A 15,725-nucleotide genomic window follows, 5' to 3' on the forward strand; every position below is an offset into this window, starting at 1 on the left:
AACAGTCGATTTCTCAACGAATTTCTACAAATACTTGAAATTGATTCACAGTGAATAAACTAGTAGGAGTTCTACTAATTACTACTACTCCTAGTCTTTATTACTAGTTCATGTAGCAATAAAATCAGATGCAAGTTGTTCATGTAAAAGGCTAAAGTGTAGGCCTTATCCAATACTAGCAATTAAGGTGGATGGGCATTGGGCACCCACCATTTTGAAATAAAAAAACAAACATAAAATCCCAAACAAAGAGAGATGGGAACTCTTCACCAAACAAGATTATCATCATATGATTGACTTTACACACACAACCAATTCATTGTACAAATCTTACAGCCCACCTACTTCACACCTCCCTCAAAATCATCATCATCATCCTAATCCTCATATAAATACTACAAATTACAGAGCAAGATACTTATCATGTATAATTTGTTAACCAGCAAAATAATCAGTGCAGAATAGAGTAGCATATGTTATCCCCACATCATATGAGAAACAAATGTCGCCGCCAACGGAAGAAGGCAATAGATGCATAAATTATGATAAGGATATGTTAGAGATCAAATCATGAAAAAGAGGAAGCCATAAATGATCAATTAAGCCAAAGGTCATTAATATTGAAATGATCTTTACCAGTAAACAACGCGCCGATCATATTCAAGTCATTTAGCTAGTTCAGTTCTTAATACAGATGTTTACATAACAAAAGGCCAGCAAAAAATTTAGATTATGGGAATAATACTTAGCGGCCTCTGCCACGCCCGCGCCCACGGCCACGGCCTCTGCCACGTCCAACAGCCCTTCCTGAAATCACAAAATATAGAAGATTGAATACATTGTTAAAATAAAAGACAAACTACAACTGCAGAGAGGGCTTCAATGGGTAGTTTCACACCTGCAGTGGGCTTCTTGGGCTTGACCCGAGGTGTCTCCTCCACAAGTAACGTCTCGAGATTCAAGCTATCGGGAAGGATGTAATAGCGAATATTATTACCCCTCACACTCAGGTGATCCATAGTCACAGGATTCTTTCCCTTCAAAGTAAGCTTTACTGTCTTTAAGTGCGTATTCATACTGATATCAACACCTATAAAAGGGAATATTGGAGTAAAAAACTACAGTTAAATTTCTTTATTTTCTGAACCTGTTCAGCAAAATTGTATTATGGAGAAAAATCATTCTTCTATCACACTGCAGACTAGTCTTATACAGATAAATGTCTTGCTTTATAGAAAATGCATCTCAGATTCTCAATACGACTACTGAAGAAGTTCAGTAATGCATGCATAAAAGATGATATAGAGATGTGAATAAGATTAGAAGGTGGAGTAGCACATCTCATGCCGGAAACTCAAGATATTTGCACATAAAACATGAGAGTCGTTTAATTAATTTAAAACTAAGGAAATACATTAAAAGCACAACAAGAATGCAAGAAAGAAAGCAGAGCCTAAGTGAAATGCTCTGTTATTGTGATAAGCCATGTGTATTTTTTCCTTCTGGCCAATTTTTCAGTATTAATTTCTATTCCGTAAACACACTACAGTACTAAACGCAGTTTAGTTAGATAAATCAAGCCATGACTCAGACACCAAGTACAGACTTCAAAGCTCCTAAGATAGCTATAACCTCATTCTAGCAGTTTTGCCTTTCAGCAAGCCAGAAACATAAATCACCATAAGTCTTACATATAAAACCTATATATTCATTCTTAACATCTTGACAGACAAACCTAATATCATTTCGCCCAAATTCTAATGAAATGCTGAGCGCCTAAATAGTATCATTTCGCCCAAATTCTAATGAAATGCTGAACGCTTAAATTGTTCACTTCGTCCTAATTCTATAATAAATTATCTACCTACAACATTTAAACAGCTAAAAAAAAGAAAGAGACCAGCTATATCTACTACAGCGGAATAAAAAATTTAGTTGCAGGAAATGATGAGCCGAAATTAGAAAAAAGGCAAAGAGGAAATGACGAACCGATGATAGTGCCGTGAACAACGGTGCCATTTTTTAGCTCAATCGACACTGTCTCGTTGTTCAATTTCATCAAAAACCTGCTCAAATCACAGCAGCAAGCCAAACATTAACCATAAATCGGCCGTAAAACAAGCAAATCAAAGCGTCTTAGCTGAGTCTAAGGAAGAAAAGCTCACCTGACGAGCTTCATCGTCGCGAGTAAAAAATCGCCGGAGATTTAGGGTTTTGTTCAAAAATAAGTGAGCGCCTTCTGCTGAAGGGGAAGGGTTTCGGCAGTGGCGCGTACGCTAAAATCTTTAAGATCTACTAATGAAAAGTAATATTTGGGCCTTTCATTGGACAAAATGGGCTTTCAGTAACTTATTAGATAAATGGGCCTTCACTACCATATTGGGCTTTCTTCATGGAAGCATTCTCTGATAAATATTCATATGTGACTTTTTGAGTGATTTTGGTACGGATATTAAGAAAATTATGTTTAGTGAAATAAAGAAATAATAATAAAATTCGAGCACTGAAAACTAATGGAGAATTAATTAATTTAGGGTTAATTCTAATTTGTTGCCGGCTATTCGAGTTGGATTATTCCTGGAATACAAACTTTGAATTCTAGTCCTATCAAATTATCAACCTACTTGGATAAATCCATGAATTTCAGGTTGAATTGACATCTCTACTCGTGGGATTGACAATGAGATCGTCCAATCCCGCACGACCCTCTTGCATACGACTATATTGAGAAGCATGATCGTGGTTTGTTATTGTAGGCACCATAAGCGAACACATGTGGAGTGGCTACTATTTTTCTCTTTTCTTCAATCCCCAAATATAATTAAATTTCACGTAAATTACCATGCAAAAGCCTCTTTCGAGAATAGCCTAAGTATTATATTCTCGAACAAATTTTATTAAATCTTCCTGATGATACACATGCAAATTATTCTTGAACCCACAATTTTGCACAGGAAGACTTGAACAGAAATTATAACACGCTACACACAACAACACTGGCATGTAGCAATCTACACACAACAATTGGCATAGAGCACAGACCAGGAAGCTTATTTCCTTATTGGGTGGAAATTTGATTTAAACCAAAAGAGATCCTTCCATCACCGTGACGGCTCTGCCCCGGAGCAACACCCTCTCATTCTTCTCGTCAAGATGCACATTTAGAATGCCGCCTCTTGGTGATGCCTGAATCAAGACCATCACATTAGTTTGGTGGAGAGTGTGTTTTATGTGAGTGTGTGTTTAGAGACAGAGTTTATGTTTACTTGATAAGCAACGAAATCGCATTTCCCAAGTTTCTTGCTCCAGTAGGGCACCAAGGCACAATGCGCGCTTCCACATACGGGATCCTGTAAAAATGGACAAAAAAATCGAAGAATGTTATCGTAAGCATCATGATGCTGTTTATTCCTGATCTAAAATCGAAAATTGCAGGACTTAATAACCCTCAATAAGATCAAAGGGAGACGTGTGGGAGAACTAATGTCATGGAGCAGATACAAGCTAGTTGGAACAACTAAGCAGTAATGTTTCATTAATATCAACAAGATGGAGATAAACTACTCAAAAGATGCAGTAAGGAGGAGTAGCTAGTATATCATTAATAAGATGCTCCAATTCCACGTTTTGATGCTCACTTTCGTTCCATGTTATTGTCGGAATAGGATTGATAATGAAAGCTCCCACTGTTGATTTCCATTAAGCCACTGAGTTTCTCAAGAGATCTAAAATTTTGAAATGAGTTAAGCTTATTACCTCATCCACCTCGAGCTTGGGGCAGAAAAAGCGACTGAAAAAATCAAATCCTGAGCCGGCGGGAGCAAGCCCAGTTACAATTATTCCCCTGCCAGGACATTTTTTAATCTCATGAATATTTGGTTCTATGTCTGCAACTGCTTTGCCAGATGGTAGAACAACCTGGCAAAACCCAAAACCATATGAGGTGACTAAATCAATCTTTTCAATCACATCTTTGGACATTTTCAAGTATTGATTGAGTGAGTTTAAGAAATTCACTTCCATAACAGAACCTCTTATAGATCAGTAACATAAGCAATGACTGCTCAGTGCAACAAAAACAATATACTAATATAGAAATGAAATGAATACGCACAATGAGATCGTCCATCGTAGTTGTTTTGTTGATCTCATCCACAGAAGCAACATTTAGGCTGTTACAGATAGTTGAAATCTCATCTCCAGCATCGTATTCCTCTATGGGGACAACTGGGAAATCCAGTTCAATGAGGAAACCGCTTGGTGTATTGCCATTCTCCGTTGTGGATGAATCGGATAATTTGGTGACAGGCACTCTTTTTGCTGTCAGAGTCCCAGACAGGGTCGAGAACTCAATAGTATCAGAGTTCACCAAGTCATTTGAAAAGAGAAAGTGAGACGCAGCCAAAGTAGCATGTCCACAAAGTTTCACCTGCATATAAACAGTTAGTACTTGACAGTCCCTTCTTGCTAATCCGTTTATAATCAAACATTCTAGCATTCAACAAAAAGCAAAAAGCAAAAAGCAAAAGCGTGCTGATATCCGACACCAATAGTCATCGCTGACTTCTTCCAGAGCATACATACCATCATTTGAAACTCTATTGGTGCTTATAAGTGTTAGAAGTTGGAACATAAACAACAATGTATTGTCACCAGCACTTGAACTAGGGGAGAGAAAATTGGCTCGGGGACGTATTTGACTCATTGAGAACCAAATTAAGAACATCTCAGAATACTCTCAGAGATCATATGAATAAGCTAGCACTGAATGTAATCTCATCACCAGCTTATAAAGCAATACTCAACTCATTTATAACCAACTCAATAACTTTTCAGAGGAGTGATTATATGAATAAAGCTAGCACAATCTCATCACCAGGTTATGGTGCAGTAATCATATATACGCTAAATTCAATTCTCAATATCACTTGACGCAATTACATCGCAATCAAGCTAGATACACTAATTAAAAAATTACAAAATCAACACCTCGGCATTGCTCGGAAAAGCACTATAATCAGTAAATCAATCCGGCAATATACGCTAAAAACAGGAGGAATAATTGAATTAACATAAACAGAATACAAAAAGCGGAAGAAGGAACCTCAGCGGCAGGGGTGAACCAGCGGAGGCGGAAAGCCGCTGAGTCGGGGAGGCGAGTTAAGTAGCAGGTTTCGGAGAGTTTGAACTCGTTCGCCACCGCTTGCAGCCACTCCTCATCTCTCTCCTCCTCCAGCAGGCACACCGCCGCCGGATTTCCCTTGAATGCTGAATCAGTGAATGCGTCGACCTGTTTTGAAGCACCGATTAGTTTCGATTTCCGCACGCATTGAATAATAGAATGTGTTTGATAGCAGAAATGGAGATTTGGCAGTTACCACGCTGTATTTGACTGGTTTCGTCGCCATGGTCAAGCTTTGAGGAAAGCTCCAACTTTCAAGGAATTTAAATGCCTGTAGAGTGTAGATGATTTTCAGTTACCACTTGCCATCAATTTATAGAGAGAATTCAATTCAAGCTTATTTTATTGGTTGCTTTATTTTAGTGAAAATAAGGCAATAAAAGTCTCATTTTCCATTTCAATCTGAACAACTTAAGAGACTCTTTTTAATTTTTCACTATAATTGATAAATAACGTTTTACGTTCCAATCATTCATTTCACTTATATTTGATTATCAAATTATACTATTATTTATACCACAAACTTATTTGACTCACATTTTATAAAATAATGCAGGAAAATAAAAATAAAAAAGACTTCATAATAATCGTGAAACAAGTACTAATAACTTTGAATAGAAGCATAAGTAGGAGCGAGTAAAATATATTACTAGTATAATACATAATTCGAATAGCTAAATAGGAGTTAAATAAATATGATTCTGATATTGAGAATCATTTATTTTTATTTTTTTAATTAGGATTTTTAGTTCTATAGTGATTACTTTTTTTAATTCGAAATATATTTGATGTATATATAAATTCTTATTTAATATTATTTTTATTAAAATATTATCTTTAAATATAATACTAGTATAGTAATTTATTACTATTTGATGTTAGACTCTCATAAAATAGTTTGAAACAAGAAAATAAAAATAGTATGATGTCGTTGTAGTATAGTGGTAAGTATTCCCGCCTGTCACGCGGGTGACCCGGGTTCGATCCCCGGCAACGGCGACAAACGTTTTTGTTTATTATTTTCCTATATTATTGTTTTCTTATCCTCACCTTTGAGAATAAGTGAGAAAAAATTTATTTATAGACCATGATTCTGAAATAATCTCTTTAGTTAATAGAGTTTAATTATTAAATTCGCATTATTTTATAATTTTATGATGATTTGTGTGTAAACTTTTCCACCCTCTAATTATTTTAAATTAAAGATTATAATAAAATTTAATCTTTGAATTCAGAATTTAAATCTGATACTCCATATTTTTATTAATGCAACAAATCATGGAGTACAAATAAAATTAATAAGATATCAACACTGTTGAAATGTTGGTGTCCACTTGAAAAAATAATACTACTCCACTAGCATATGATTAAGTTATGTGTTGTCAATTTGTGTATGTGACAAAATAGGCTTGGATAGTCTACTACACTAAAATGTTCCAAGCTCATACTTCAGTTTTAAAATCTAATTCATAGATAATTGAACAATATTAAACTAAACAATATTGGTCAGATCATGTTTTGCGAAAAAAAATTAATCAATTGATGATTAAATTCTTTAAAAAGTATTATTTTAACATGTGAAAATTATATTAACGATTATGATGTAAAATAACTTGTATTATTTAACATGTAAAGTTTCATTATTTTAACATGTAATTAAGTCTTCAATTAGTACTTGTCTTCCTTTGTTGATTAGTCAAATGATTTGTATTGTTTTAACATGAGGAAGTATCTTAGCATGTGAGTTTTGATTATTTTAACATGTAACTGTTCGTGCCTTTTGTCGTTGGTCAAATAATTTGTAGTATTATTTTAAAATGTAATTTAGTCTTCAATTTGTTCTTGCCATCCTCTGTTAATTAAATAATTTGTAGTAAATATTATTTTAACATATTGGTTTTCAATTTGTTTTTGTCTCCTCCTGGTAGACATAAAATTTGTATTTTATCTGTCCATAATTAATAGGACTATTGTTTTCCAATTTGGATCAATCACGAAAAAATTAATCACTTTTTATTTTCAATAAATTTCTCTCTTTAATAAGGTAAATCATATTCTCCATGCACTAATAGTATTTCACTATTTCTATTACTTTTTCTATTTACTTATCTCAATTTTACTAATTTTACATTAAAATTCATATTATTCATATTAAAAGTATTGATAGTACGTAGATGAAGGAAATATTATTTTAAGACATGAAAATTTATTATTTTAACAATGAAGTCTTCAACTGATTCTTGTCTCATGTTTTATGTCCCCTCTTGATTGGTCTTTTTCTCTTGTCCCGTTCTTCATTTTTTATGCTGTTTCTTTATTAAGTTGTGTTCCCTTTGCCAAGAAAGAGTGCAAATATATACTCGTATTTCACAAAATTTCAACTTTTTCATGTATATTTTATAAAGAGAATTTTTTAGCCAAGGTGGAAAAAAATCGAGCAACCCCTTTTACCTTCATTTACCCCACTATTCACGATAATATTATCATAAGGTCTAGTACATAACTTAGTCACATTTGACGACAAATCACTTTATGTCTTGATTTATTTTTATTTGATATTGTTATATTTACGATTATAGTAGATGAAATAATTTTATATACTTATTTTTGGGGGTTATTGAGAATCATCTTATCTAAGGCTTTGAAAAACAAGACGACGATGCTCAAAAGTTTGAATTTTAAATAACTTGAACATGAAAATACAACTACCGATGCTCGAGATAACATCAACAAAATAGAAATCTAATAACTTAATTAATTGCCTTCATTTTTATTCACAGCCCATGCCCCATGATACATATAGTCATAGATATATATTGACTATATAGTGAATAAAAATATAAGAGCATCCACAACCGTTGCCTTTCGTCCACACAGAGGGATGATTTGAGGCGTGACTATACATACAAGGCAATGATTTATTAACAAATACAAATCACTATTATTGACAATAAGCATAGAGCACAGACAAGCTTATTGGGTGTCACTCTGATTTAAACCAAAAGAGATCCTTCCATCACCGTGACGGCTCGGCCCCGGAGCAACACCCTCTCATTCTTCTCGTCGAGATGCAGATTTAGAATGCCACTTCTTGGTGATGCCTGAATCAAGAGCATCACATTAGTTTCGTGGAGGGTTCGTGTGTGTGTTTAGAGACAGAGTTTATGTTTACTTGATAAGCAACGAAATCGCATTTCCCCAGTTTCTTGCTCCAGTAGGGCACCAAGGCACAATGTGCACTTCCACATACAGGATCCTGTAAAAATGGACAGAAAAATCGAAGAATGTTATCGTATTCATAAGTGCTGTTTATTCCTAATTCATCATCGTAGAAACAAAATTGCAGCACTCAATAGCTGTCTGATAAGATCAACGGGAGACGTGTTTCATGGAATAAATACGAGCTAGTAATATAAGCAAGCAGTAATGTTTCATTAATAGCAACAAACTGGAGAAAAACAACTGAAAAGATGCAGTAAGAGATTGTATATCCACATTTTCATGCTCAAGTTAATTCCATATTATGGTGGGAATAGGGTTGATAATGAAAAGCGAAGGGGATAAAAAGCTTCTTAAGAGATGATAACTGAGGGTCCTCATGTTTTGGAAAAATGAACTTAGGAGGATTGAGATGAGGATGTCTGCAACGAGTTAATGATATTACCTCATCGATCTCGAGCTTAGGGCAGAAAAAGCGACTGATAAAATCAAATCCTGAGCCGGCGGGAGCAAGCCCGGTTACTATCACTCCCATGCCAGGACATTTTTTAATCTCATGAAAATTGGGTTCTATGTCTGCAACTGCTTTGCCAGATGGTAGCACAACCTGCCAAAACCAAATGTGGCAACTAAATCAATCTTTTCAGTCATACCTTCAAACATTATCAAGTATTGATTGAGTAATTTTAAGAAATTCTCTTCCATAACAGAACCTCTTAGGCCCGTTTTTGTTACAATGGAATGGAATGCGATTCCTACTTCCATTCTATTCATTAGTTTGGTATGATGGAAAGAACAAGGAAATGGAATGAAAATGCAAAGAAATTGTCATTTCATTCCTATCTTCATTCCATTGCTACCTTCATTCCATTCCATCATACCAAGAAGGGTATTATAGATCAGTAACATAAGCAATGACTGCTCAGCGCAATAGAAACACTATATACCGATATAGAAATGAAATGGAATACTCACAATGAGATCATCTGATGTAGTTGTTTTGTGGATCTCATTCACAGAAGCAACGTTGATGCTTTTACAAATAGTTGAAATCTCAGCAGCAGCATCGTATTCCACTATGGGGACAACTGGGAAATCCAGTTCAATGAGGAAGCTGCTAGGCGTATTACCATTCTCCGGTGTGGATGATTCTGACAATTTGGTGATGGGCACTCTTTTTGCTGTCAGAATCCCAGACAGGGTTGAGAACTCAACGGTATCAGAGTTCACCAAGTCGTGTGAAAATAGAAAGTGACCCGCAGCCAAAGTCGCATGTCCACAAAGTTTGACCTGCAAAACAAGCAGTTACTACTTGACAGTCAGTTCTTGTTACTCCGTTTATAATCAAACAATATCTAACATTCTACAAACACAAAAGAGTGCTGATATCCGAAATCCAGTAGTCATCACTGACTTCTTCCAGGGCATACATATCATCAGTTGAGGTCAAATGAAACACTATTGATGCTAAAAAGTGTGTGAACATAAACAACAATCTATTGTCACTGGCTCATCACCATATTTAACCCATTTAGAACCAAATTAAGAACGTTATATGAAGAAGCTAGCACTGAATTCTCAATGTAATCTCATCACCAGCTTATGGAGCAATATCGCATTGGGGGAGAGAAATCGGCTTGGAACAATACTTAACTCATTTAAAACCAAATCAAAAACTTTTCAGAACGAGTGATTATAAGAATAAGCTTGCAATGGATAGATACTCAGCATAATCTCATCACCAGCTTATGGTGCAGCAATCATATTTTCAGCTAGGGTTACTGATTCAACCAACGCTCAAGATCAATTGACACAATTACATCACAAAATGCACTCATCCACAACATATAACAATCAAGCTTGATACACTACTCAACAATTACAGAACCAACACCTCAACATTGCTTTAAAACCATTAAAATCATGAATCGGCAAATCAATCTGGAAATATGTTCTAAAAACAGGAGGAATAATTGAATTAACATAAACAGCATACAAAAAGCGGAAGATGGAACCTCAGCGGCAGGGGTGAACCAGCGGAGGCGGAAACCCGCTGAGTCAGGCAGGCGAGTTAAGTAGCAGGTCTCGGAGAGGTTGAACTCACGCGCCACCGCTTGCAGCCACTCCTCATCTCTCTCCTCCTCCAGCAGGCACACCGCCGCCGGATTGCCCTTGAATGCCGAATCAGTGAATGCGTCAACCTGTTTTGAAGCACCTATTAGTTTCGATTTCCGCACGCATTGAAGAATAGAATGTGTTTGATAGCAGAAATGGAGATTTGGCAGTTACCACGCTGTATTTGACTGGTTTCGTCGCCATGGTCAAGCTTTGAGGAAGGAGTTAGCAAGTTCTACTTCAGTTTTAGTTGCCAACAATTTATAGTGAGAATTCAAGCTTATTGAAATATCTCACTCTGATTTGACACGATCTCAAGAAAATTTAGTGAGTAAAATGAGAATTAATTTTGACTAGAATTATAAGTTGGAGTGAGCAAATAAAAATATTACTACTAGTCTAGTCGTACTCCCTCCGTCTCACTTTAGAAGTCCCAATTAAATTTGGCACGAGTTTAAAAAATATAAAGGAAAATTGGTGAAAAAGATAATGGAACGTGAGTCCTATTTTTTTATATTAGTTTTATAATCAAATATAAGTGGAAAAAGGTTAGTGGAATGTGGGGCCTAATATCATTTATGGAATATTCCAATCGAGACTCCTAAAGTAGGATATCTAAAAATGGTAAACTATGACTCCTAAAGTGGGATGGAAGAAATATTAAATTTGATTCCCATTTTCGGATTAGGTTGAATAAATTCGAACTATATTTGAATAACATAATCTAAAAATATAACAATATGATTGATTGTTATTGGATGTTAACGACTCATAAAACTAATTATTACTCCAATAAAAAGAAAACTATTTACTAGTTACTAGGAGTACAAAGTAAGATGTCGTTGTAGTATAGTGGTGAGTATTCCCGCCTGTCACGCGGGTGACCCGGGTTTGATCCCCGGCAACGGCGATTTAATCTTTTGCAATTATTTTACTGTATTATTTAAGTAATTCGTATATTTACAGATTTTAGGGTCAGTGGTTTAATTATTAATAATATGGATTTTCGAATTCGAGTTTTTCAGATATTTCGGATTGGCTAGGATTTATTTTTGTAAATTCAAATTGGTTCGAACTACACTTAAGTCTGACAAAATTTGTGTTATATGTTGTGATTTTGAGATTTAATGTAGTATTTGTTGTATTATACTTACTTCTTAGTAGTTTATTATGAAACCAATAAGATATTTGTTGAAATGGTGATGTCCACTTGAAAAATAGTACTTCATGTTTATTAGCATATGATTAAGATGTGTGTTATCAATTTGAGCATTTGACAAAAAATACAAAAAATATACTGATATTTTGGGCATTTGAATTAAACAATATTAGTCAGATAATTTTTGTGAAAATAAATTAATCAATCGGATTAGTTGAATAATTGAATGTTAACAAAATAAAAGAATGACTCAAGCTAAATTCAATTTTTATTATTTTACCAAGTGAAATTATCAACGATTATGATGTCAAATAATTTGTAACATGTAATTAAGTCTTCAATTAGTACTTGTCTTCCTTTGTTGTTCAGTCAAATAATTTGTATTATTTCAACATGCAATTAAGTCTTCGATTTGTTCTTGTCATCCTCTGTTAGTCAAATAGTTTGACTTATTCCAACATATATTAACATGTAAGTTTTCAATTTGTTTCAATCACCCAGCTCTCTAGCAATTAGAAATCTAGCAACTTCATTAATTGCCTTTATTTTTTATTCATAGCCCATAATATTTAATTTCGATCTGTATATATACTATCAACAAATACAAATCACTCATAATAGCAAGCCATCGTAATATAGTATTAGTAATTTTTTGTTATAATCAAAAGGATCAACCCAGAAACCCAGAAACAGTGAGTAAGCAAACAAAAAACAACACAGACCAAAGTACCAGAAGTCTAAAGCCAAAGCTAAACTAACAACCAACCAAACAGAGACACACAGACCTCAAAAGAAGCACACAAACGCTAACCACAAGCATGCCCGCATAACAAAGCACAAAACAAGTCGAGTGAAAGAAGGTCACCTCCTCAATGACCTTTTATTGCATTCTTGGTCCTAAGCTTGTAGCCCGACCATCTTCTAATCTTGACCAACTCCTCGTACATTTGCCCTGGAAGGAAGGGAAAATTTGGACACCACCCTTTGATCCACGACCCTAGTCTCCAAAGTAGTAACCTTTTCTCCATTTCCCAATCCGGGATCTTCTCAAGGATAACTTTGTTCCTAAGCCACCAAATGAACCATGCTATCGCATAGAAGAGAGAGGTCCAAAGCTTTCTGTCAAAGTTGAAGAAAGGTGTGCACATCTCGCTATGAAAGCACGAAATTGGGTCTTTGGGCAGGCAGATGGAAAGATTCCAACAACTGCAACCAAAATATCAAAGGCTACTTGAGCACCTACATCCAAAAATGACATGATCAATGGTCTCTGGTTCCTCTTTGCAAAAAGCACATAGATTATCTTCAACTCCAGGGAACCCAAAACGGAACAATCTGCCTTTTGTATTGAGTCGCCCTTGAAAGATAAACCACACCAAGAGTTGCGCACGTGGTGGGGCGACTTTACTCCACGCCAACCTTCCATTCAAAAACTGATTGTTGTCATTTCCCATCATATGAGCAACCTACAAACAAAAATTAGAAACCGAAAAGACCTTGGATTTGTCGAACACCCAAACTCTTTTATCGCGTTCGTTCTCATTCACGGACATATGACCCACGGCTAAGTAGAGATTTGCGATCAAAAGTTCCTCCCAGCCAAACAAGTTTCTTCTCCAAGTAAACTTCCACACCCACTGGCCGTTCTCCCAAGTACCCATATCTCCAATGAGGCCATGTTGTTGCGTAGAGATCTAGAACAGTCTCGGGAACATCCTCTAAAGTATATCTCCCTCGGTCCACTTTACCACTTATCAAGCCAAAACCTTGTAGAAGCCTCATTGCCAACCTTGATTTGTATCTCTTTCTTAGCCACTTCTTGCATTTTACTGCCACAGTTAGAGAAGTCCATAATTTGTGATAGAAATCCATGGGTTCTATCTTAAAACCAATTTATGTTTCAATTGCCAACACCCTCCCTCAAACCCTTCAAGGTGGATCTTGGAGGGGTTGGACTCAATTGCCAACACCCTTCCTCAAACCCTTCAAGGTGAATCTTGGAGGGGTTGGACTTTTTTATGATCGATTGGACAATCGGCCCAATTTTTTTTCGATCGGTTGGACCACTTCAAGGTGAATCTTGGAGGGGTTGGACTTTTTTATGATCGATTGAATAATCGGTCCAATTTTTTTCAATCGGTTGGACCACTGGCCCAAATTTTCAGCCTAGTTATACTGCTGGGTCAGTCATTTTTTTCGGTTTCAGCCCAGATATACTGCTGGGTCAGTTAAATATAACCCACAGTCGGCGACCTGCTATGATACCACGATAGAAATCCATGAGTTCCATCTTAAAACTAATTGGTGATAAGAGGAGAGGCCCATGAGACTTATATAATGGATTAAGCTCTTTGTGTACACCGATGTGAGATATTATTATATTCATTTTTATGTTTCAATTGCCAACGATTTGATCCCATAAGCTCAGAGTCATGTGCCCCATGCTCGTGCAGGTCCCCAATATTATTTGTGCCATGGTTGGAGCTCACAATCCTGTTCCAAAGGGGTAGTTGGTCCCCAATAGTATTAGTAATATATTTTCCTTTTTAGAGCCTCCACAATTATTTTGGACAAGCAATAGTTCAGCCATAGCCTAGCCACAAACTCCTCCTGCCACATCGCAGCCCTAAAAACTCATCCTGCCACATCATCAGGACAAACAACTGAACAAGAATAGCTTAGTCATAGCCTAGCCACAATAAACAAAATTATAAAAACAAATAATTAACAATCACACAAAATACGGAATTAAATGTACGACACAAATACGGGAAAACTCAATAATAATATTAAAATTTTAAAAAATACATTAATTAAAAAATACATTAATTAAAAAAAATACATAAATCTAAAAAAAACTCCTCTTCCACACACGAGCCCCCGCCTCCGCCTCACTCGTCGTCGTTGTCACGCGCTATCCGGTGTTGAATATTTAAGTGTAATTGGATTAACTTGATTGATCAATATGATCATAATGAGATATAAAATAAGTTGGAAGTGCAGAGTGCACACTTGTTTGAATTCGTTATGATTGGACGAGGGTTCGGGGGCAGCGCCCCCGAGAGCGGGGTCCAAGGGGCAGAGCCCCTGGCTGGGGTCGTTATTTCCATTAAAGTTGCTATACAGAAATCTTCATCCGGAAATGTAATTTCCGATAATTGAAGGACCAAATTACAATATTTAAAACCTGCCAAAACTAAATAAAAAAATAATACTAATAAATCGGTTGGCCGATCGAGAGCCTGCAATGGCGGCCAGCCGATCGGCGAACGCGTCGGCTAGCGCTCGCAAATCGGCGTGCGCTCGCCGTTTTTCTCGCCGATTTGTCGCTCGCCGGCTGCAATGGTTCGGCGAGCGGACCGGCCAGCACCGGGAATCGGCTAGCCGGTCCGCTCGCCGCTATTGTGATGCTCTTAGTGATTTTTTTGTTCAATTAGGCGCAAATCTATGATATGTTTCAATTTATTCTGCAAACTATACATAGGTTCATCTGAGTGATGAATCAGGCGCGTTTTCTGGTGAATATGAATGAACATCTCTCGTTTCTGGAATTCTCAATTGAATCGATGTGAATCGCTTTTGTACTTTCATCATTCATGATCCGTCTATTGATCCAATGTTTTGATCTTCAGATTTTCTCTTAGCATTCAACAGGTTAAACCTTGGTAAGATTTTACTGTTTGTGTCAATATCTAATGCTATCCTTTTGTTTGAGCATTAGCATTGATCTGTGGAGTTATTCAAACCACCTAGAGTCTGATTCTGATTTAGTTTCTTGGAGATTCATGACATATTCGGTTAACAAGTTACTATCGTGGCAATGGTAGAACAAAATCACATTAGTTATTTGCAGTTTTTGCCACTGATAATGCATCCGGTTCGCTTAGTGACTTTGACTCCGACCAGCACTATATCGTGGCAGTCGGAAGTGACGAAACTATGTTTGGTTCAGAAATTCAGAAACAAATGCTGTATGCTGTTTAACCACATTTTCCTACTTTTGGGGGATTACCAAACCCTTGTCAATTGGATACAGATTGAATTGTTCCT

General features: G+C 36.1%; 3 protein-coding genes and 2 non-coding genes across 5 annotated transcripts; 2 read left to right on the forward strand and 3 right to left on the reverse strand.

The window, feature by feature from the left end:
- Nucleotides 1-592: 592 nt before the first annotated feature.
- LOC121755822 (small nuclear ribonucleoprotein SmD1a) lies at nt 593-2,301 on the reverse strand. Its single transcript, XM_042151228.1, has 4 exons — nt 2,166-2,301; nt 1,990-2,066; nt 899-1,090; nt 593-807 (listed from the first exon to the last, which is right to left on the reverse strand). Exons 1-4 carry the CDS (start codon nt 2,177-2,179, stop codon nt 746-748), a joined length of 345 nt encoding a protein of 114 aa, XP_042007162.1. The 5' UTR covers nt 2,180-2,301; the 3' UTR covers nt 593-745.
- A 536-nt stretch (nt 2,302-2,837) lies between these two features.
- On the reverse strand, nt 2,838-5,518 carry LOC121755813 (uncharacterized isomerase BH0283-like). Its single transcript, XM_042151216.1, has 6 exons — nt 5,379-5,518; nt 5,105-5,290; nt 4,115-4,429; nt 3,757-3,918; nt 3,267-3,350; nt 2,838-3,186 (listed from the first exon to the last, which is right to left on the reverse strand). Exons 1-6 carry the CDS (start codon nt 5,406-5,408, stop codon nt 3,079-3,081), a joined length of 885 nt encoding a protein of 294 aa, XP_042007150.1. The 5' UTR covers nt 5,409-5,518; the 3' UTR covers nt 2,838-3,078.
- A 591-nt stretch (nt 5,519-6,109) lies between these two features.
- On the forward strand, nt 6,110-6,181 carry TRNAD-GUC. Its single transcript has one exon. It is a non-coding gene; the product is annotated as a tRNA-Asp (tRNA).
- Nucleotides 6,182-7,903: 1,722 nt separating this feature from the next.
- On the reverse strand, nt 7,904-10,846 carry LOC121802277 (uncharacterized isomerase BH0283-like). Its single transcript, XM_042201909.1, has 6 exons — nt 10,691-10,846; nt 10,417-10,602; nt 9,377-9,691; nt 8,847-9,008; nt 8,355-8,438; nt 7,904-8,283 (listed from the first exon to the last, which is right to left on the reverse strand). The coding sequence occupies exons 1-6, from the start codon at nt 10,718-10,720 to the stop codon at nt 8,176-8,178; spliced, it is 885 nt and encodes a 294-aa protein (XP_042057843.1). The 5' UTR covers nt 10,721-10,846; the 3' UTR covers nt 7,904-8,175.
- A 508-nt stretch (nt 10,847-11,354) lies between these two features.
- TRNAD-GUC lies at nt 11,355-11,426 on the forward strand. Its single transcript has one exon. It is a non-coding gene; the product is annotated as a tRNA-Asp (tRNA).
- The last annotated feature ends 4,299 nt before the right edge of the window (nt 11,427-15,725 follow it).

This window comes from Salvia splendens, chromosome 1, assembly GCF_004379255.2.
Source record: "Salvia splendens isolate huo1 chromosome 1, SspV2, whole genome shotgun sequence".
Lineage (NCBI taxonomy): Eukaryota > Viridiplantae > Streptophyta > Magnoliopsida > Lamiales > Lamiaceae > Salvia > Salvia splendens.

Bases quoted from the DNA above. Each gene is read 5' to 3' on its own strand.
- LOC121802277 (XM_042201909.1), bottom strand. From the start codon at position 10,720: ATGGCGACGAAACCAGTCAAATACAGCGTG. The intron at 9,009-9,376 runs GTGAGTATTCCA...TGGTTTTGGCAG, and splicing joins CTACATCAGATGATCTCATT to GTTGTGCTACCATCTGGCAA. The intron at 8,284-8,354 runs GTAAACATAAAC...CTCTTGATTCAG, and splicing joins GCGATTTCGTTGCTTATCAA to GCATCACCAAGAAGTGGCAT.
- LOC121755813 (XM_042151216.1), bottom strand. From the start codon at position 5,408: ATGGCGACGAAACCAGTCAAATACAGCGTG. The intron at 4,430-5,104 runs GTTCCTTCTTCC...GTTTATATGCAG, and splicing joins GGTTCACCCCTGCCGCTGAG to GTGAAACTTTGTGGACATGC. The intron at 3,919-4,114 runs GTGCGTATTCAT...GGGTTTTGCCAG, and splicing joins CTACGATGGACGATCTCATT to GTTGTTCTACCATCTGGCAA.
- LOC121755822 (XM_042151228.1), bottom strand. The intron at 1,091-1,989 runs GTTCGTCATTTC...TCCCTTTTATAG, and splicing joins TGTTCACGGCACTATCATCG to GTGTTGATATCAGTATGAAT. The intron at 808-898 runs GTGTGAAACTAC...TTGTGATTTCAG, and splicing joins GCCCAAGAAGCCCACTGCAG to GAAGGGCTGTTGGACGTGGC.